Source organism: Pelophylax lessonae, assembly GCF_965119305.1.
Source record: "Pelophylax lessonae genome assembly, chromosome: 3".
Classification (NCBI taxonomy): domain Eukaryota; kingdom Metazoa; phylum Chordata; class Amphibia; order Anura; family Ranidae; genus Pelophylax; species Pelophylax lessonae.
The window spans coordinates 522,045,378-522,069,320 of NC_138770.1; the positions used below are offsets into that span (position 1 = coordinate 522,045,378).

Below are 23,943 nucleotides of genomic sequence, written 5' to 3' on the forward strand. Positions count from 1 at the left end.
AACCAAATCTAAAAAAGTTTTTTTTGGCAAGCTTTCAGGTAATTGTCCCTTTTTTCCTTTGTTTTGTCATGTGTATTGTGTTTTCTCTGTATAGCTCTTTGAGAAGCTACCTTTAAAGGCGCTATATAAGATAAAGTTTATTATCAAAAATAATAGCTAGCTTTTTGAAAAGGGCTAAGAAAAAGAACATCCCCTTTCTCAAATCAGCAGTTTGGTATTGTTGGTCACTGGGATTTTTCACAACTAAGCTGTTGTGAACAATGGTGGGTTTTATGTGTCAGGATGTCAGGAAGAACAGGTAAAGACAATAGTGACCACTTGGGTTCTAAGGTTTTAATACTTGAGGTGAGCAGATATTGAAGCAGGTATGATTGTATCCTGCTTCAATCAAGCCTAATGCAGACTGCTAATTTGTGATGTATCCCAAAGCTTTCAACGCATTTCAAAATAGCATCCAAAAATGGATTAAAACAATCACATCACGGCAGAATATTGCAACATTTTAGTGCCATGCAATGCCTGATGAAGGGGTAGTACATGGCCAAAAAAAGTCGTAATTTACTACTGTGATGTGATGGCTTTAATACATTTTTGGATGTTTTTTTGAAGATCCATGGTGTGCTTTTGATACCTCTTTTGACTTGTGTTGATAACGTTTGGTACTACCAGCTAGTAGTGGTTACAGCACCAACTTGCTTCAAGCAATCTCCAGGAATGTGTGCGATGGGAATATACTATTATTTAAAACTGCATCATTAACTCTGTACTTAATGAATGTGAAAATCAACACTGGAATGATGTAGGAGGTGGTAGAAGGAACCACAGTTTGCGGTGAGAACAGTGGCGGCCGGTGCGTTCGGGGCGCAGGGGCGCCGCCCCCCCCCGTCCAAGCATCCGGCTCCCTAATCTGCATGCAGGGGCCCCGGACACATGGAGCTCAATGGGTTTTTTTCCATCACCTGATTAGAGCCAGAGGCTCTGATAGGGCAATGCAAAGGGTGGACCCGGGGCACAGAGGAGTGCGTCCCGAGCCCACCCATTGTGTGACAATAGCGAATGAAAATTCGCTATTGTCAAACGGTTCCTCCTCCTGCCCAATCAGGGCACACACGCACGCTGGTCACTACATTCTAAGGGGACATGTGTGCTGGTCACTACATTCTAAGGGGACATGTGTGCTGGTCACTACATTCTAAGGGGACATGTGTGCTGGTCACTGCATTCTAAGGGGACATGTGTGCTGGTCACTGCATTCTAAGGGGGCAAGTGTGCTGGTCACTGCATTCTAAGGGGACATGTGTGCTGGTCACTACATTCTAAGGGGACATGTGTGCTGGTCACTACATTCTAAGGGGACATGTGTGCTGGTCACTACATTCTAAGGGGACATGTATGCTGGTCACTGCATTCTAAGGGGGCATGTATGCTGGTCACTGCATTCTAAGGGGGCATGTATGCTGGTCACTACATTCTAAGGGGGCATGTATGCTGGTCACTGCATTCTAAGGGGACGTGTGTGCTGGTCACTACATTCTAAGGGGACATGTGTGCTGGTCACTACATTCTAGGGGGACATGTGTGCTGGTCACTGCATTCTAAGGGGACATGTGTGCTGGTCACTACATTCTAAGGGGACATGTATGCTGGTCACTGCATTCTAAGGGGACATATGTGCTGGTCACTACATTCTAAGGGGACATGTGTGCTGGTCACTACATTCTAAGGGGACATGTGTGCTGGTCACTACATTCTAAGGGGACATGTATGCTGGTCACTGCATTCTAAGGGGGCATGTATGCTGGTCACTACATTCTAAGTGGGCATGTATGCTGGTCACTACATTCTAAGGGGGCATGTACGCTGGTCACTACATTCTAAGGGGGCATGCATGCTGGTCACTACATTCTAAGGGGGCATGTACGCTGGTCACTGCATTGAAAGGGAGCACGCTGGTCTCTCTGCATTGAAAGGGGGCACACTATACCTTAATTACTGAAGGCCCTTTTCACACTTTTGCGACCTCAAAGTCACGCAGTTTTTACAGAGTTTTTTGCCACAAAGCAATGCCTATTAAATTTTTTTGTTTGTGCCCCCCCAAAAATTTTGAGCACCAGCCGCCACTGGATGAGAGAGCAGGTATCTAACACAGTAACTAGTGACACAGCCCTCCAGAAAGGTAGGTATACACCACCTTCTTTTACAGGCTGGTTTAGGTAATCACTGTCTTCCAGTCCTAGTAATAGCCAACAATCCCCATAATTTATATTGCATCAAAGGAACAGAAAATGAAGGAAAAGCTCCCTAATGGCATCACAGACAGAAATAAAAACCTTTAAGAGATGGAGATTGAAGGCATTGGAACAGTGGCGGCTGGTGCTCAAAATTTTTGGGGGGGGGGGGGGCGCAAACAGAAAAATGTAATAGGCATTGCTTTGCGGCAAAAAACGCTGTAAAAAATTGTGTGACGTTGAGGTCGCAAAAGTGTGAAAGGGGCCTTCAGTAATTAAGGTATAGTGTGCCCCCTTTCAATGCAGAGAGACCAGCGTGCTCCTTTCAATGCAGAGAGACCAGCGTGCCCCCTTTCAATGCAGAGAGACCAGCGTGCCCCCTTTCAATGCACAGTGACCCCCCTTTCAATGCACAATGACCAGCGTGCCCCTTTTAATGCACAGTGACCAGTGTGCCCCCTTCAAAACAGTGACCAGCATGCCCCCTTCAAAACAGTGACCAGCTTGCCCCCTTCAATGCAGTGACCAGCGTACATGCCCCCTTTCAATTCAGTGACCAGCGTACATGCCCCCTTTCAATGCAGTGACAAGCGTACATGCCCCCTTACAATGCAGTGATTAGCGTACATGCCCCCTTTCAATGCAGTGACCAGCGTACATGCCCCCTTTCAATGCAGTGACCAGCGTACATGCCCCTTTCAATGCAGTGACCAGCGTACATGCCCCCTTTCAATGCAGTGACCAGCGTACATGCTCCCTTTTAATGCAGTGACCAGCGTACATGCCCCCTTTCAATGCAGTGACCAGCATACATGCCCCCTTTCAATGCAGTGACCAGCGTACATGTCCCTTTCAATACAGTGACCAGCGTACATGCCCCTTTCAATGCAGTGTACAGTGTACATGCCCCTTTCAATGCAGTGACCAGCATACATGCCCCTTTCAATGCAGTGACCAGCGTACATGCCCCTTTTCAATGCAGTGACCAGCATACATGCCCCCTTTCAATGCAGAGATCAGCGTGCATGCCCCCTTCAATGCAGTGACCAGCATACATTCTCCCAATGCAGAGATCAACGTGCATGCCCCCTTACTCACCTGGAGCAGCAGCGGCGACGGAGGGGCGGTTTCTCCTCAGTCCCCCGGCGCGGCTTCTCCTCAGTCCCGGTGGCGCGTCTCCTCCAGTCCTCACGCTCCCGCCTCCTCCTCGGCCAATGGCATGGGGTTTGCCTTGCGGCCAATCAGGAAGGGACGTGCTTCCTGATTGGCCAGGAGGAGGATCGGTGTGACAATAGCGAATTTTCATTCGCTATTGTCACACAATGGGTGGGCTCGGGGCGCACTGCTCTGCGCCCAGGCTCCACCCTTTGCATCACCCTATTAGAGCCTCTGGCTCTAATCAGGTGATGTAAAAAAAAAAAAACATTAAGCTCCATGCGTCCAGCGCCCCTGCATGCAGATTAGGGGGCCGGACGCATGGATTGGGGGGCGGTGCCCCTGCGCCCTCAATACACCGGCCGCCACTGCATTGGAACCAGGTGTATCTCGATCTAACAGTCAAGATATAAACTATATAAGGCTGTCCATTTACATCCAACTGCCCATAGAGGAGAGCGGGCTGTGTCTGTGTATGCAGAGCCGCCTTTTAAACACGGATCAGCAGACAAATTCCCTGCTGATCTGGGGGAACCTGGGGCCCTATTCACTTCCACATGGAGCTATAGTTGGTTGCCAACCAAACTGGACTTCAAAAATGTTTGTCTTTTATTGCAAAAGAAAGATAACATTGTTTTTGTTGTCTGTCCAGCTCACGGAAAGTGATAAGAACATTGCACTTCTACCAAGTTCTTCACTTCCTGTCCCAAAGACACTGAATTTCTACTTTACACAAATATATAAAAGGAGTTAAATACGACTTATAAAAAATATAGTACTGAGTATGCTAATATAGTATCAAATGTACATAGAGGTTCACCTTAGCCAAATGTGAATTGATCCATTTTGTGAAGGTTCTCTTTTGCACTGCTTCTTGTTCATCTGTGGAAGAAAAAGAACACTGAGTTAGTACAGCAACTGACACAGTGTCAATGAAGTGCTGATTTAGCCTTAGACCAAGCAATGTTTCTAAAAATGTGCAATTTGCAATACTTCATTAAGGATTACACATAAAACATAGAATGGTGCCCTGTAAGGAAAAAAACTGAATTACTTTTCTGTAATAAAAGTGTATTGTGTAATCTGGAACCACTGTTTTATGTGATCATATTTATTCCAGTTTATAAATGATATACACAGAGCAGAATGGTAACTCGTTTTCTGGCTATGCTACTGATTTAGAATTTGTCAGATTTTTGCTTTAAATAAATAAAAACAGTAAAAGTGCTCATGAACACAGTTGTATTGGACCATATAGCATAAAATGTGGCTGAATTTTGGAGCCCGGGAGCCACAGATGTTGCGCACAGCCATCTGTACAAGTTCAATCACAGGATACGACTGTAGGCAGGCATATGCTGGTATTTGCGTAAACACCTGAAAGCATACTGATGTACACCCCTGAGCACACACACATCCAGGGGCATATACCCGTATGCATGTTTACACTCAGAGCTGTGTATACCTGGGTAGAACTGTATCCTATACTTTATTTGTACAGGCGATGGTATGCAACACTGGTTGCTTCCAGGTGCCAAAACATTCCATAGCATACATTTCATGCTATATGGCCCAATGCACCCCTATGCATGAGCCCAAAAGATCAGCTATTAACCGCTTAACGACTGCCCGCCGCTCCTGGGCAAATCGCCGTAGCTGTACGTCGCTTGCTCTCAGGAGGCTAGGGGGCGAGCGTGCGCCGCCAGCGGCTCGCACCCGCCCCCGCTTGTCAGCAGGGAATAACTTTTGCGCAAACCAATCAAAATATGCTTATTGCGATTTTTTTTTTTTACCAAAAACATGTAGCAGAAAATAAATTGGCCTAAAATGTTAAGAAATTCGATTTTTAATTTTTTTTTTTTTTGAGAATGTCTTATAGCAGAATGTGAAAAATATTGGGTTTTTTTTGTTTTTTTTGCAAAATTGACGCAATTTTTTTGTTTATAGTGCAAAAAATAAAAATCGCACAGGTGATCAAATACCACCAAAATAAAGCTCTATTTGTAGGGAAAAAAAGCACATAAATTTTATTTGGGTACAACGCCGCACGACCGCGCATTTGTCCGTTAAAGTAACGCAGTGCCAAATCGCAAAATAGGGCCTGGTCAGGAAGGGGGCAAATCCTTCCAGTCTTAAAGTGGTTAAAGTTGTAAAAAATAAATAAAAAGCAAAACAAAACTGATTAAAAGCTGTTATACGGGTGCATCTCATAAAATTAGAGTAACATCAAAAAGTTATTTTCTACTTCAGTAATTCAAATCAAAAAGTGAAACTCATATATTTTATATAGATGCGTTACACACAGTGATATATTTCATGCATTTCTTTCTTTTAATTTTGATGATTATGGCTTACAGCCTGACTGTGGAACACTGGACCTCAGGCAACTTGGATTCTGTGCTTCCCCACTCTTCATCCAGACTCTGGGACATTGATTTCCAAATGAAATGCTACATTTTTCACAGTCTGTGATGATTTGGGGAGCCATGTCTGCTGGTGTTGGTCCACTGTGTTTTATCAAGTCCAAAGTCAGCACAGCCCTCTATCAGGAAATTCTAGAACACTTCATGCTTTCCTCAGCTGACCAGCTTTATGGAGATGCTGATTTCATTTTCCAGTAGGACTTGGCACTTGCCCACACTGCCAAAAGTACCAATACCTGGCTTAATGATCATGGTATCAATGTGCTTGATTGGCCAGCTGACAAGTCGCTGTGGGTCGCTCGCCATTAAATAGTACAGGACCCGTTCTAATAGGAGCGACACAAGTCGCTCCTACTTAGAAAAAGGGTCCTGTACTACTTTGGGGCGACCTGGAGGCGACTTGCATTGACTTCAATGATATGAAGTCCGTGCAAGTCGCGCAGAGGTCGCGGTGCATGCTGTGCACCGCGACTTCACAGGTCGCCCCACCAAGTCGTGTCGCCCCTGTCTGAATGGGGTCTCACAGTACTCCGACTTGGGACACGACTTGTGTGCCCTCAAGTCGCCCCAAGTCTCTTGTCATCACAAATTCAATGTAAATGAATGAGAGCCATCTTAATATGCACTACTGAAGTCGCTCCAACTTCAGAAAAGGTCCCTGTACTACTTCAAGGCGACCTCTATCCGACTTGTGCACATACACTTCAATGGGAGTCGCTCCTAAGTCGGATCCTTATCTATTTTCAAGCGACTTGTTATCAGACTTTCCAGGAAGAAGAAAAAGATTAGCCAGGCATTCCCCACAGACAAAGTCGCCTATCATTTAAGTCTCTTCAAAGTAGTGCACAAGTCTCTTCCAAGTCTCTTCCAAGTCTCTAAACAAGTCTCTAAACAAGTCTCTAAACAAGTCTCTTCAGAGCCGGTTCACACTACCACGACCAGAAAGTCGTCCTGTGACTTTGAAGAGACTTGTTTAGAGACTTGGAAGAGACTTGGAAGAGACTTGGAAGAGACAGGCGACTTTGTCTGTGGGGAATGCCTGGCTAATCTCTTTCTTCTTCCTGGAAAGTCTGATAACAAGTCGCTTCAATTAAGATAAGGAGGTGACTCCCATTGAAGTATATGGGACAGTCGGATCACAGGTCGCCTCAAAGTAGTACAGGACCCTTTTCTGAAGTCGGAGTGACTTCAGTAGTGCCAATTAAGACGGCACTGATTGATTAACATTGCTTTTGTTATGTCAAGCGACCTGGGGCTACACAAGTCGCCTCACAAGTCGTGCTAGTGTGAATGGGCTCTCAAAGTCATGCTAAAAAGTTGCTCCTTCATGGGGCTACTTTCTGGTCACGGTAGTGTGAACTGGCTCTTAGAGTTTCATTACTCAGACAGTAAACATTTCTCATCAAGGGCACCTCAATTCTTTTCTCATTTCACATCACTCCATACAGGTTGGAGTTTTGGTAGAAGCTGATAACCCCATCTTTTGTTTGTGCTCCTTTTTTTCATTTTTTTTATTGTAACTGTATTGTCTTCCCTCGTTTTGTAAAGTGCTGTGCAAACTGTTGGCACTATATAAATCCTGTATAATAATATAATAATAATAATAGTAGATTTGGTACGTTATGCCTCGTTTCAACTGAGTTGTACGGTACGGTTCAGTATGGTACGGTTCGGAACGGTACACATTGCGTTTCCACTGCCAATAGTATGCTTTCATGATAGGCGTGGTGTAGCAAGAAAGCTGTGATAGACGATTCTCTGTCAACCAATCAAAGTTCTTCAGAGTGTAGTTCCACCCTGTTGGTACGGTACTAATGTGCTTGGTACCCCAACGAAAGGGTACCAAAAAAGTGGTACGGTACGGTTCGGAATTAGGGTACCATTCATAATGGAAACGGCATAAATAGCGTACCGAACCGAACCGTACCAGAAAGCTCAGTGGAAAACGAGCCATTAGACACTTTTCAATCCACGACAAAATTCACTTTAAATGGACACAGCCCTAAAGATTCTAATAGGATATTAACTACTGCTGGTAACCAAAACTGGTCATACGTAGCAAAGCATCTATAACGGATATGTTTGTATACTACAAATGAATCTCTCATCAGAGCAAGCTGTGTCATTAATCACAAAGCCACTGATCTGTCCTTCCTTCCCTCAACAGGAAATAGATGCAGACATCCTTGTTGGTAAAATAAACCTGGCTTCACAGATCTCCCCACAACTTCACTTTTACATAGACGTTGTCTACAGCACTGGAGTATTTTCCCTATGAAATATTAATAAGTTTTCCATGAAGAAAAATTAGTTGGTAAATAATTGATTTGTTCCCCATGAATTTCCTTTAAAGGAAGAGATAGAAAGGAGAGATATTCAATGTTTTAAAGAAAAGCCTTCTGCAAAGCATTAGGCTGACCATAACACTTGATAGTGACAGGTCCTGAAAAAAGAGCCCTAAGCATGTATGCTCCCTTCATGGGGATTTCAGTTTATGCTATATTGTTTTCAAACAAAGCACAAAAAATGATAATCTAATCATGTCCATGTTGTTATCAAATGAAGCTGTAGGCAGGTAGGGGATTACACATCAGGGATCAGTTGGTTTTGTATTCTAGAGCCTTAAAGCCAGTAACCTTGACCCCAGAGCAAGACCTGATCTTAAATTTAAAAAAAACGTAAAAGCAGCCATAATGATTTACTGCTGCTTTGTGAGAGATAACATAATTAACGGTAAGGTGCTACTGTGAAATCTATGGAAAACATATTGTTTATTGCCCTGTTTGAGTTGCCTGTTCACAAACATCCAAGAAAAACATAAACACCAAGACAAAGATTCAGAAACAGTGGCATTGAAATGAATGTGTATTCTGTAGGACTTGATACCTTTGCCCAGTGCCGGGACAAGGTCATCCAGCGCCCAGAGCAAAAATGCCAAACTGTGCCCCTCCCCTTACTCTAGGGGTATGGTCAGGGCACCCCCATCCCTGCATTAAATCATTGTGCCCAGGGCAGCCGCCCTTTTGGCCCATCCTTTATCCCGGCCCTGCCTTTGATTTTTCACTTTCTAATGGAGATCGAAGAGATCTTTGAAGGTGAAATTGAATACCTAATAGTATAATCTTTATAAAACCCTAGATACTGATAACTGACCAATAATGAGACCACTACCCAAAAGCAAACTTAAAGTATATCTAAAGCATTCCTTGCATTAAAGCGGAGCTCCGGTTATTTTCTTTCTATAAAGCATTCCCGTGATAGTTGCATATGCAATCATTTGTGTTCCTTGTAAATCCAATGCGACTCACTCCCTACTCTCGATCCTGTAAGCATCGGTGTGGGCATCTGAAGCATGGACGGGCTTTCTTCCAGGATATGGTGCAGCTAGGTACCCAGCATGTACCTCCCGATCTCGCTCCTGGGCAGTTTGAAGAAAGTGAGGTGCACTCGACACATTCGGCATGCTCGGCGCAGCGAGGAGGACGCCCGTTGACTCCTAGGATTGATGGATTGATGCCACATATATCCAAGGAGCCAAGGAGCGAGAGGATATGACGTACCTCGTCATGGCGAGGTAGTAAGGAAGTGCAGCACTTTAGGAGGCTTAAAGGTAATTCAACTTTGGAGAGAAGAAATCCCAAACATTGATGGCATAGCGGAAAGCAATGCCTGGGGCCAAAGTGAAAAAAGAGGGGAAAAACTCCGCTCTAAGGTAAAAAATGTTTAGGCATCGATTTTGGCCCCTTGCTCCTCCCCTTATACCTGAGCCTTCATTCGAACCACTGATGTGCACTTCTGCAGCTCTTATCTGCCTTCACTTCCGTGTTTCACTGGCTTTTCTGGGCCATTGGCTCCTAGTACTGTCAATCAAAGCCAGGGAAGACGGAGTGGGGGTCGGGCCATTGAGACAGACAGTGGGGCTCAGGAGCAAGCACGCACAAATGCCCTCATGGGAAGCGACTTCCCGTGAGGGCACTGGACAGAGAGGAGGGGGCCAGGAGCGCTGGTGGGGGACCCGAAAAGAAGAGGTTCGATAACCTCTTTATGCAATTCCATTGTACAGAGCAGGTAAGTATAGTCATGTTTGTTATTTAAAAATAATAATTTACAACCACTTTAAGGCCCCTTTCACACACTCAGTCCGACGGACGGACTCTGTTTTTCTCAGCAGGGGGATCGATCCGCCGATACCCCGCTGAGCAGGAGGATGACAGCTGTGTCTCCACGCTGTGTGAAACACAACTCTCTCTTTTCATCTAGTACATGCACTCCCCCCACAGTTAGAAAGCACTCCCTAGGAGCACACTTAACCCCTTGATTGCCCCTGGTGTTATAACTCCCCTGCCAGTGTCATTCAATCAGTGACAGTGCATTCATTTTAGCACCGATCACTGTATTGGTGTCACTGGTCCCCAAAAGTGTAACTTTGTGTCAGATTTGTCCGCTGCAATGTCGCAGTCCCGCTAAAAATCACTGATGGCCACCCTTACTAGCTAAAACAATAAAAAAGTAAAATGTTCATAAATGTATCCCATAGTTTGTAGGCGCTATAACTTTTGCACAAACCAATCAATATACACTTTTTGGGATTTTTGTTAGCAAAAATATGTAGCAGAATACATATTGGCCTAAACTGATAAAGAAATTTGATTTTTTAATTTTTTTTTATTGGGAATGTTTTATAGCAGAAAGTGAAAAATAATGTTTTTTTTTTTCCCAAAGTGTGTTTATAGCACAAAAAACAAAAACTGCAGAGGTGATCAAATACCACCAAAAGAAAGCTTTATTTGTGGGGAAAAAAGACATCAATTTTATTTGGGTACAGCGTCGCACTACTGCGCGATTGTCAGTTAAAGCAATGCAGTGCCGTATCACAAAAAATGGCCTGGTCAGGAAGGGGGGTAAAACCTTCCGAGCTGAAGTGGTTAAGGTAAAAAAAAACTTTAACCTTTACATCCACTTTAAAAACATAACTGAAAGTGTTTAGTTATATCTCTTTATAAATGGAAGAAAATGCCAGTTGGATAGAAGTCTTGTACGGTGATAACTTTCTGTGCTCTCTGACTCAGTTCTCTTCGTAGACTAAAAAAACCACTTCCACCCTATGTTATGGAGATGAGGAGAGGGGATGTGTGTTGTGGTGTGCTGACTCAGCAAAAATTCTGCAGATCCAATTTTTCTGTCTGTTCTGGTGCATTGGAAGCCCATTCATCCTAACAGACTGAATTATTACAATCTCCAAAAAACAAATAAGGTGAAACCACCCTTCTCCTGCGCTTGGTATCCAAGCCCCTTGACCGTCCACCGATACTAAATGCAAAAAGAACAAAGAAAGGGCACACCGACCTAGCGCATTATCCTCAATTCATTGGCTCTGAGGAAGAGGCTGGGCCTCGAAACGCGTCAGTCATCTCATCGGTCATGGACGACTATATGGACTAAACACGGACATCTGAGCAATCCAGCTTGACACGCTTTATTTTTATCTGCGTCTGTGAGTAGCCATTTTTAAAGTTACTTAAATAAAGCCTTTTATTGAGGATAATGCGCTAGGTCGGTGCGCCCTTTCTTTGTTCTTTTTGAATTATTACAATGCATGTAATTCAAGACACAATATACAACAACGCAATGCACCAGAGAATGGAACCTTAATGTGGTTTTATCACAGTGTGCGCATGAAACCACTTGGTCACTGATAACTGACAATTGCGCGGCTGTGCCCAAATAAAATGTATGTCCTTTTTTTCCCCACAAATAGAGCTTTCTTTTGGTGGTATTTGATCACCTCTCAAATTTTATTTTTTGTGCTATAAACAAAAAAAGACCAACAATTTTGAATAAAAACAATATTTTTTACTTTCTGCTATAAAACATAGCCAATAAAAAAATGGAAAAAAAATCAAACTTCTTCATCAATTTAGGTTAATATAAATTCCAGTAAATTTGGTAAAAAAAATCCCAAAGGGCGTATATTGGTTTGGTTTGTGCAAAAGTTATAGCATCTACAAACTATGAGATATATTTTTGGAATTTTTATTTATTTTTACTAGTAATGGCGACAATCAGCGACTTATAGCGGGACTGCGAAATTGCGGAGGACAAATCGGACACAAATTTTTGGGGACCAGTGACACAAATACAGTGATCAGTGCTAAAAAAAAACATGCACTGTCACCGTACTAATGACACTGGCAGGGAAGGGGTTAACCTCAGGGGCGATCAAAGGATTAAACGTGTGCCTAAAATGTGCTTGCTAACTGTGTGGAGGGTGCTTGTACTATGGGAAGGCAGAGATCCATGTTTTCTGCTTTGCAGAAACACAGGATCACAGCTTCCCTTCTCAGAGAACGGCGATCTGCCTTGTTTACATCATTCTGCTTCTCTAGGGAACGATCAGCGGGTCCCAGTGGACATCAAGTCCGCCAGACCCACTGATTGTCTCCTGCTGTGTTCAATCCCAGCAGGAGCGGGTCAACGGCGGCGCGCCCATGCACCCCAGACACAGGAGTACAGAATCACGGACAGGTATGGGATTCTGCACAGAGCGCCGCCTTGCGGCAGTAAGCATACGTGAGGCAGTCGGCATCTGGTTAAAGCACTAACAGAAGTTAAACAGACCCAAAACACAGAGAAAACCAATTTTGTTTTTGGGTATACCAAAGTTTCTGTACATTTGCAAGCAGTAACAGATGACATTTGTTAGCAAAATGAATGCTCCAGCCTATTATTGATGCCAGCTGTCCTGCATATCTGTTCTCTGTCCCATTGCTAGGTCCTAGGTTGTGTCCGGCAGGGCTTTTTTTCAGCGGGAATGCGGGGGAACGCAGTTCCGGCACCTCCAGAACTGAATGTATGTACTGTATGTAATGTATGTTGCTGGGGATCAGTTGTTGCTGGGAAGGAGGTACTGTAGAGGAAGGGTTATATTGATGCTGGCTACTGAGGAACCTTTTGTTGCTGGAAGGGATCTATTTTTGCACGGGGGGGGGGGTCTATTGTTGCTGGTAGGTATCTTTTGTTGCTGGGGGTGAATCTTATGTTGCAGGGGGTCAATTGTTGCTGGGAGGGATCTACTGTTGAGGGAGGGGTCTTTGTTTCTGGCTGCTGGAGGGTCTGTCTATTGATGCTGGCTGTTGGGAGTCTATTGTTGCTGGGGTGGGTCTATTGTCGTTTGAGTGTCCATTGATGCTAGATCTATCTTTCTTGTTATCATTAACAAATTCCATCCAAAATACTTAGCACCACAAAATAATACTTGAGTCTCTATTCTCTAAAAGGGGCGGTATTGGGAGGTGGGTAAGGGGCGGAACCAAGGAACGGTTCTTGGAGGTGGGTAAGGGGCAGAGGCGAATGGGTGACTTAAAAGAGAAGAGTTCCTGAACCTATTCTCTGAGAAAAAAAGCCCTGGTGTCCGGAGATCACAGCATCACTCTTATCTGAGTTTCTGAGCATGCACATACTTGGGGCAAGACTGTCCGGAAACCAGGTGTGATCTGTACTGGACCACCTGGAAGATGGGAGTATCAAGTGTAGCTCAGGGGCAGGGGTGACAACATCCTAGTCACTGGAAGGCAGATGTAAGTAAGTATGGCCTAAGCAAGGCTACAAAGCATGCTTCTGTGTGAAGACTGCTTCTTCAAGACAGACAGCAAAGTTTCTAAAAAGCCACCAATACTGCTCATCCCCACCATCACAGGAATGAGCTGCCAAACCCCTGCGCATGTTTGGTCACTATCTCCTCTGTAGCAGCATTGCAGAGCTCAGAGATACTGCAACAGGGGAGACAATGCATGCAAGGGGGTTTGAATCGACTGGGGGTGTTTTAGCAACAAGGCAGGAGGGGATTATGCAATCTCTGGGAGTTTTTTTTTCCAGACAGACTTCTGAAGGTACGTAAATGGCCTACACCTATACCAAGGGTATTATTTAGCTTTGGTCAAATCTGCACAGTTTGTTTTTATTTACAACAGTCAGTGGTGGCCCGTCCATTGGGGCGGCCCCCATCCATGCGTCCAGCCCCCTAATTTATATGCAGGGCACTGGACGCATGGATTCCAATGGGTTTTGTTTTTTTTTTTAAGCACATGATTAGAGCCAGAGGTTCTAAAAGGCTTCAAAAAAGGGTGGGCTTGGGGGCAGAGCACTGCGCCCTGAGCCCACCCAGTTGTGTGACAATAGCAAATGAACATTCACTATTGTCCCACGGACTCTCCTCCTGGCCAATCAGTAGACCCTTACCGTCATGGACACTTTTTTTTGTTAAGGTGAACTAACCCATAGCTCCCAACTGTCCCTGATTTTGAGGGACTGTCCCTGATTTGGAACAAAGTCCCTCTGTCCCTCTTTCCTCCTCATTTGTCCCTCATTTTGGTCTAATCTATATAGTTGTATATAAATGCACTTTTTATCTTTCAAAAAGTGTTTCCCAGTGCTAAACCTTTCATCCAGTTTTGTAAATTGCTGCATTTTTATATTTCGAAAGCCAATATAAAGGCAAAAAAAAAGCACTTGTGGGCTTAACTAATTATTTTTTTTTGTATAATTCTCCATTAAAGGGGTGTAGCAGGGGGTGTGTCCTATGCCTATATAGTTTTGCTAATAGGTGTCCCTCAGTCCCATCTCAAAAAGTTGGGAGGTATTGAACTAACCCTTTCAAGCAGTAATATAGTCCACTTTTTAAATTTTACCTACAGGTAAGCCTATAATAAAGCTTACCTGTAGGTAAAATTAATATCTCCTAAACCCGCACAGTTTAGGAGATATTCGTCCTGCATGCAGCTGCTGACACAAGCGGAGCATGTGCTCTAAAGGTCTGGCGGACCTTCAGAGCTCCTTGCCGGAAAGTGAACTCCCGTGTGACGTCATCGCAGCTCCGGCCATTCACAGAACCGGAGCCGCCGAACCAGGAAGAGACACCGAGGGAAGATGTTAGCTGCCTCAGCGGTGTCCGGGCGACCGTGTCCGGGCTTCATTCTAAGGTGAGTATATCATAATGAGCTAGTGTGCGATGCATACCAGCTCATTATGGCTTTGTCCAGCAGGGTTTGTTTGTTTTTTTTTGTTTGTTTTTTGAGGATACAACGACTTTAAGTGACTGAATCTGATGAGATACAGTCACTGTCAGGCCAGTAATTTTCTGCTCGGCTCAGATGATCTTTAACCACTTGACCTCCGCTGACTGTGCCTCTACTGCGGCACAGTGGCTCGTTATCGTCCAGCGACGTAGACCTACGTCGCTGGACTCCTCCCCCCGGAGGCGCGCTCCCGCTGTTTTCATTCACAGCGGGAGTCGGCCCAGGGGAGGAGCGGCGGCCATCGCCACCGCTCTTCCCCGATCGTCGGGGAATCTAGTTTGGAGATCCGCTCGCCTGTGTAAACAGAGCGGGCGGATCTCCTAAGTGACAGGGAGTGACAGATCGGAGTGTTCAGCATAGCTGAACATCCGATCTGTCCTTGTGTCACTCAGTCACCTCCCGCCACACGTTAGTAAGCACCAGGCATACATTAACCCCTCCCTCTCCAATAAAGTTAACCCATTCCCTGCCAGAGTCATTTTTACAGTAACAGTGCATATATATAGCACTGATTACTGCAGTAATGTCACTGGTACCCCCAAAAGTGTCAAAAATGTCAGTCAAGGGTCCGATCTGTCCGCCGCAATGTCGCAGTCCTGCAAAAAAAATCGCAGATCATCGCCATTACTCGTTAAAAAAAAAAACCATAAATGACAGAACTCTTTCCCTTAGTTAGTAAACGCAATAACTTTTGCGCAAACCAATCAAAATACGCTTATTGTGATTTTTTTTTTTACCAAACATAGGTAGCAGAAAACAAATTGGCCAAAAATTTAAAAAAAAATTGATTTTTACATATTTTTTGGGGGGAATTTCATATAAAAAAATGTTAGAAATATTGTTATTTTTTCAAAATAAACGCTCTTTTTTTGTTTATAGCGCAGGTGATCAAATACCACCAAAAGAAAGCTCTGTTTGTGGGAAAAAAAGGACGTCAATTTCATTTGGGTACAGCGTCGCACGACCGCGCATTTGTCCGTTAAAGTTACGCAGTGCCGAATCGCAAAATAGGCCCTGGTCAGGAAGGGGGTAAAATCTTCCGGGGCTTAAGTGGTTAAATGGACTTTTGCTGAGTCAGGTAGTGCTTGTAGGGCCACCCATAGCTTCATTCCCATCCAAATCAGCAACAATCAGCCCAAACTCCATCCATTTATGACTAGATTAATATAGCTACACAACATGCTACACTCCAGTCAGATGCGTTTGATGGCCTGAGTAATAAAAGCTGCCACTTTCACATAAGATGAGGTCCTTGCCTAATTTATATCCCATTGTGCTAATAAATTGGTCATTGGACTTTCTTTCTACAGACGGACTCTATGTTCTGAAATACGGCTTCACTTCCAACAAAAATAGGAGGTTGGATAAACCCGTACAATAGCCGGAGACTTGTATAAACAGCGCACAGTTCCAGTAGAGAAGGAAGTGCCCTTCTAACCTTGTGTATAAAGCTTTATCTCGCCCTGACGTCCCCAGAAGTGACTATTGATTTTCTTGCTGGCCTCAGTGCTCAGCCTAAATAATGGAGTGGTGGTAGTCAAGTGATTTTCCTGAGCTCTAATTCTTTATTCGAGAACAGAAAATTGGAACTCTCGCTTGACAAAATAGTCATTGTTTTGCATATCAATTCTTGTTAAAGACATTACATAACTGTCCTTGATAAAACAACAGCGGACTTGTTTTGTGAGATGTTCAGCCCAAATATTAAATAAGAAATGGCCAGCTATTGCGTGAGCTACAGCTAAAATCCAATAACTCAATTTAAAGCTGAAGTATGGCCAAAAAGGGTTTTTGGCCATTTGCGCAATAAAAATAATTTTTCTCTGAGGATATGTGCCTCGTCTGTGGCTGCTGCAATACTTGTTACTTTTATTCTGGCAGCAGTCTCTTGCTGGTGACATGGGGTTAACCAAGTGTCCCAATGGGACTCTTCCCCCTACAACCAACCCCCTCCTTCCCATCCACTCCTTTCCATCTTGTATTGTCTTTATGGTCAATTGCTTTAATTACATTAATATAATAATGGGGCAGAATCTTTCTGCTGGCTTGTGTCATTTATCATTCAGGTCCTGTGTTCTCATTTCCCCTTTACATCATGGTCACTGAGAAGAAGTCACAGACAGCAACTATTACCGGAAGATCCTCTTTGCTCTGATCCTGAGCAGCCTTAAAATAATGATGATTGCAAGGTGAAATTTGAACGAATTTTAGGAGAAGTAGGACCAAAGTTTTTTTGGCCAAACTTCTCTTATGGGTCACAGGAGTGCACTTACTTGTGCTCGTCTGTGATCCCGGAATCAGCTGACAGCGGGTTAAAGTTAGCTAATGGCAGTCATCACAGAGGTGCTCCAGAAGGATCCTAACCATATTGTCGGGATCCACCCAGATGCCTGATCAGCTGCTCCTGCCCCCTCCCCAGCCCAGTGCTCCAGTGAGCTTTGGAACTGACAGTCACGGTCTCTGCTCAGAGCTGATCAAGAGTTGAGCAATCAACATTCATGTGATCGCTTAGTTCTCGGGCTCAAGCCCCGTACACACGCGTCGAAAATTGGCAGGGAAATTTCGTCCGACGACCGATCTGCCAATTTTCTTCCGACAACCAACTTCGACTTTTCGGCCGAAAAAAATCTGGTGTGCAGACTATAACATTTTTGTTGGCCGTCAACATAACGGCCGATTTTCGTGCAGTCAGTACAGATTTCGACAGGGAAAAATCTGATGAGCAAGTCTGGGCATGCTCAGTGAAGAAAGAACACAAAGAAAGCAAACCAACACATGACATCACTTCTGAAGTAGAATTTTGTTGGGCGAGAAAATTGGTGTGCAGTCTAGGCACATTCCAACCAACAAAACACCACTCTGGACAAAAGACGGACGATCGGTCGGCCGACAATCGTTGCGTGTGTACGGGGCTTTAGAGCCAGAGGTGGGGAGTTGCAGCATCAGACCGATGCTGCAGAATGGAGGTGAGTATTATGTTTGATTGTTTACATTCCCCAAACTTCTCCTTTAGGCCCCTTTCACACTAGCGGACCGTTCAGTTTTTCAGGCGGATCTGAACGGATGCCCCATGCTTCTCTATGAGGCATCGGATGTCAGCGGAGACATGTCCGCTGACATCCGATCCGGTCCGTCAAATCTGGATGGATGGAAACCCCAGCAGATTGGATGGGATTGGATGAGAATGGACAGGCGGTCTGTTCTCATCCGATTCCCCCATAGAGAATAGCAGGGACCTGACAGCTCTGTCTCCGCACACAGCGCGGAGACAGAGCTGCCATCCGCCTGCTCAGTGGGGGATCAGCGGATCGATCCCCCACTGAGAAAAACGGAGTCCGCCAAGGGACTCCCAAGTGTGAAAGGGCCCTTAAGCAACTAATAGGATTGACATTTTTTCCTTTATAGGTTCCAACATCTGTGGTCTACACCAGTTCAGATCTTCAATCAATCAGTTCTCTCCCCTCCCTTAGCCCCTTGTCCCGGCTCTAACTTTTTTGGGGTATTGTAGTCCACTTTTATGGCTGGTGGACTGTGTTATGGTGGTACCTGGTGGTTGATACAGTTATGGCTCTTTAACACTTGCAGTGCCCTTTCTTCAGTAGGCATTTGACATGCGGTGTGGAGGCATTATATATTGCCTCCTTACCACCTGATTTACCCATGTAATGTTGCACTACCACAACTACCCTTTCTGCGATGCACACAGTTGAGATGCATCCCCTTCAAACTCAAAGTGTGTGTATGACAGGCTGTGTCGCCTGTCACACTCTGCAGCCCAAGTTAAAGATGCAGAGTTGAAGTCATCGACATCAGACCTTTGGTTATTTTTAAATATATAATGTCATGGTAATTATAAAATGGCACCCTTTAGACTCGTTTTCATTTAGGCCTCATTTACATAGGATTGAAACAATATGACCGTATCTAAGGCTAGAGCACATTTCTAAATCATATAATGATGTTACATGGTATAATTCAAACTGTGCATTCAGTTCAACTATGTTCAGAGAAAATAGAATTCTGTACATCCAGGGTCCCATGAGACACATTAAGGTCTTATGCACATGAGTAGAATAAACAAAAAGGCAGCGCCAGCCGCCAGTATTGATAAACTCAGTCCCAAAAAAAGTCTCTAATAGAGGTAAAGTGGAAAAGATCCTCCAATCACAATTGAGTAGGTGGAAAACACTTCATCAATCACCATGTGGTATATAAGAACTGCTTACCAGATGGAATTGACCCTCATGTTATAGAGCGATCAAAAATGGCAGAATTCAATCAGATGTAAACAGTTGATGTGGATATGATGGTAAAATATGACATCTCTCTTCTCTCTCAGAGTAACAGTACGTCAGAACGAAGAAGACTATAATAGTGCAGTACGTTCCAGAAAAAAAGATGTATTTATTGATAAAATTGCACTTACATTAAAAGATGATAAAATAAGCATGTATACAGCATACAAATTCCGCTGTTGACAAGCGTGCTATCGTCCGACATAAAACTCCGCCTTACGCGTATTGTCATAGATTGACGTCATCAGAGGCACCTCTGACGCAGTGGATTCTTGCAGCAGGAATGACAGGAGCAGGCGAATATAAACTGAGGACAGGCTGACAGCTGCTCAGCTTATATAAAATAATAACAGGCTGACAGCTGCTCAGCTTATATAAAATAATAACAGGCTGACAGATGCTCAGCTTATATAAAATAATAACAGGCTGACAGATGCTCAGCTTATATAAAAAAGTAACAGGCTGACAGCTGCTCAGCTTATATAAAATAATAACAGGCTGACAGGTGCTCGGCTTATATAAAATAATAACAGGCTGACAGGTGCTCGGCTTATATAAAATAATAACAGGCTGACAGCTGCTCAGCTTATATAAAATAATAACAGGCTGACAGCTGCTCAGCTTATATAAAATAATAACAGGCTGACAGATGCTCAGCTTATATAAAATAATAACAGGCTGACAGATGCTCAGCTTATATAAAAAAGTAACAGGCTGACAGCTGCTCAGCTTATATAAAATAATAACAGGCTGACAGATGCTCAGCTTATATAAAATAATAACAGGCTGACAGATGCTCAGCTTATATAAAATAGTAACAGGCTGACAGATGCTCAGCTTATATAAAATAGTAACAGGCTGACAGGTGCTCAGCTTATATAAAATAATAACAGGCTGACAGCTGCTCAGCTTATATAAAATAGTAACAGGCTGACAGATGCTCAGCTTATATAAAATAATAACAGGCTGACAGGTGCTCGGCTTATATAAAATAATAACAGGCTGACAGCTGCTCGGCTTATATAAAATAGTAACAGGCTGACAGCTGCTCAGCTTATATAAAATAATAACAGGCTGACAGGTGCTCGGCTTATATAAAATAATAACAGGCTGACAGCTGCTCAGCTTATATAAAATAATAACAGGCTGACAGCGGGCGCTGATGTTTGTATGTAGCTACGCATTATGGGGTTACCTGCAGTTGGGGACAGATGTCTGAGCCTGTACGTTGTCAGCGGCTCTGACATCTGTCCCTTGGTGTTTGGCTACATGTCATTAGGTTATATAGGCTGCCATTCCAACAGCAAGAATTTGCAGATTTTGTTTAACAGCCATGTGAATCAGTGTTGCCAACCGTTTCTCCTGCCAGTAAATGCCAATGCAAGGAAAAGGTTGCCAGTAAAAAATATAGCTGTGATGATCGGATCTGCACATGCACAGTTCAGGTCCAGAGCCAGCCGAGACTATCCGAGTGCCTGCTACAGTGTGTTTGGGCATCGCCAGTGGGGGGACAGGTCTGGCGGAGGCGGTGTCTGAGCATGTCATGTGATGTGATGACGCAAAGGAGCCGAGCGGCTGGAGGCTCGTGTCCGGGTCTGCGGAACAGGAGCAAGGCACGCCAGGAGCGGGACTGTCAGTGCTGTTTGGACTGGAGTGGACTGATGGGACCACCTGGCATGGAGAGAGACTGTCACTGTGACTCAGGAGGGTACGTGTCGTGTCATCATCATTTGTGCTACTGCACACTGCTGTCACCGTCACTGTGAGAGTCCATTCCATGGGTGTGTGTCTGCCCATTCTAATCACGTCCTGTCCCTGAGCTACTTACTTACTACATTGAAAATAAAATAAGAAATATGTTTTTTGCCTTAATATCTACCCTAAATCACATTAATATTACACATTGTACTTGTTTGTAGCCTGAATACTGACATTTGCACTTAAAATATTTTTTTTTACTTTTGGAAATGCCAGTAAAAACTTGGCTGTGCCAGTAAAATTTGGGTGTCGTGTCAGGAAATTTCAATCTGCTAGGCTGGCAACAATGATGTGAATAAGGCTTTTGAGTGTAACTCCACTTTAAGGTCTCTTGACCCCCTGACATGCCACATTTGGCATGTCATTTTTTTTTGGGGGGGGGGTGGGAGAGTAAGTACCTAGTTTTGACAGGTAGCCACTCCCACTTCCGCTCGGGCCGCTTAGTAAGTTCTCCTCTCCCCCTCCCTGTAATCTTCTGGGACACGTCACAGGTCCCAGATTGCCCGTCCACTCATGAAACGCAGCATGACTCGCGCATTCGCAGTGCGCACTCGGCTGTGAAGCCGCAAGCTGTTACTAGTGATGCCGGCGCCAAGGGGAGAAGAGGGAGAGAACCGAATAGGGTCGCCACCTCATCCCTTTAATCCAGGACACATATGAATTACACAGGTTCTGAGGCTGATATAATGCAGATAAGGCACCAAGTGAGATTAATTACCACCTTAGAACCTGTGTAATTAATGTGTGTCCTGGTTTAAAGAGATGAGGTGGCAACCCTAGAACCAAGGCTCGTGCTGGCCCATTGCTTGACCGTGGGACAGGTTAGTATGTGTTTACTAAGGCCCCTTTCACACTTGTGCGACTGGTCCTGCGATTTGGGACTGCAAAATCTCATGACAAGTCATTTTCCATTTTTTCCAATGAGTACCGTCCATATCTGTGCGACTGTCAGCAGCTACAAAAAGTGTGGCTGCTGACTTTTAGACCCCTTTCACACTTGTGCGACTTTAAAGTCACGCAATTTTACAGCGATTTTGCTGCCGCTATTTTGACGCGTTTTTGATGCGATTTTGACTGGACTTGATGCAATGCCTATGTCTTTGGACCTCAAAATGCATTAAAATAAGGCCAGAGTAGTGCAGGGACTACTTTGAAGTCGGTGCGACTTGAAGTTTTACAGATATGAACGGTACTGATTGGAAATCATGGAGTACGACTCGCCGTGCGATTTAGCAGTTCCAAATCGCAGGACAAGTCGGACAAGTGTGAAAGGAGCCTTATGAAAGCTATGTAAAATAAAAACCTACCTAAACTATCCAATCAGGCAGACCTTTGCTCTAAAAAGATATAAAGAAGAGTGTAGAATTAGATTGTAATATGTATGGTGAGCTTCATATGTCAGAGATTCCATGTAATTACACTAAGTCTTCGTTCATGCGGACAAACGTAAGCGTTTGCCCATGTGAGGGCTGTGTTTGCTGCACTGGGGTTCTGTGCATCCACATGCAGGCAGCCCCTTGTCAATGGGGATGCAGCGGTTGCACTGCAATTATTGTTCAAAATCGTGCAATCATGCAGGTGTGCAGCCCTGCAGTGCATTCCTGGCTGTGCACCCGCATCTGCACTGCTGTAAAATTAGGAGCAGCAGCTGCGTCCGTGCAACTGGTGTATCCCAATTGACATGAATGGGGTTGCCTGCACAGGGATGCACAGAACATCCATGCATCTCTGTGCAGGCAAAAATGGACCTCATTGCATCACACTCCTAATGAAGCGGACAGGGATCCATGAAACGCGTTGAGTTTTAGGATGTCAAGATATTTTGTGTGTTATATTTACATCAATCATGTATTTTTTTATACTTTTTACGCATATATCACATCATGTACTAGTTTATTATGAATGTGTTTTACCAACTATGAATTTTTACATCTCAGCTCTTTATTTCATGTTTTTACCATTTTTGGGAATTGTCACTGTACTTTATGATCATGGAATATTGTTGTTGTTTTGTTGCTTTTTTCAATAAATTCAATATCAAATGCATTTTGTTAACTAATTTTAGCAAAGTGGCCAGCCTCTTTTTGGCTCCATTCACACCTGAGCGTATCGTTTTCAGGCGATTTTTGGGGGAAATTTTTCAGGCATTTTTTCAGGCATTTTTTGCAGGTGTTTTTTTTGCCTGTAATCTGCCAAAAAAGAGGCTCATGTACTTTTTTGAGCTTCAGGTGTTTTCCTTCAGGCGACAAAACGCTCAGATGTGAATAGGTGCTATTGAAATTAACAGGATTTTGCTTGTTGTGCGTTTTGATACTTCAGGGATGAGCGTTTTACGAGCTATAAAACGCTCAGGTGAGAACAGGGCCTTAAAGTCCTATGACCTTTTTAATTTAGTCTGTATACATATTTAGGCTCCATGCATACCGGAGCATATAGTTTTCAGGCGTTTTTTCTGGCTTTTTTCAGGCGTTTTTTTCTGGCTTTTTTTTCCAGGCATTTTTTCTGGGTTTTTTCAGGTGTTTTTTGCAGGTGTTTGGAGGTAGTCATTGACATCTAACAAAAAACACTTGTAATCTGCCAAAAAAAGAAGCTCATGTACTTTTTTCAGCTTCAGGCGACAAAACACTCAGATGTGAACAGGGGCCATTGAAATGAATAGGATTTTGCTTGTTGGGCGTTTTGAGACTTCAGAGATGAGCGTTTTACAAGCTGAAAAACGCTCAGGTGTGAACAGACCCTTAAAGTCCCATGACCTTTTTAATTTAGTCTGTAAACATATTAGGGATCGACCGATTATCCGCAAAGCCGATATATCAAGGGCCGATATGCACTTTCCCTGATATATCGGAAATCGGCCCCGGAGGTTACTAATATTGCCGATATTTCGGGAAAGTGCTGTACCGGAGTGATGCCTGCAGCTAGAGGCATCACCCCGGTACCGGCGTTCATAGCAGTGTTAATTTCGTCGACTAAAACCGACTTAAACGTTTTCGTCGACTAACACAATTCA

At 44.0% G+C, this 23,943-nt stretch overlaps 1 protein-coding gene across 2 annotated transcripts in view; it reads right to left on the reverse strand.

Moving 5' to 3' along the window:
• The window catches only part of SYNE1 (spectrin repeat containing nuclear envelope protein 1), a 645,053-nt gene that overhangs the window by 510,166 nt on the left and 110,944 nt on the right, over window positions 1-23,943 (reverse strand). For both annotated transcript variants that reach the window (XM_082249740.1, XM_082249741.1), the window contains exon 2: window positions 4,204-4,265. In XM_082249740.1, coding sequence (XP_082105866.1) covers window positions 4,204-4,265 — 62 coding nt within the window. The remainder of the gene's footprint in view (window positions 1-4,203; window positions 4,266-23,943) is intronic.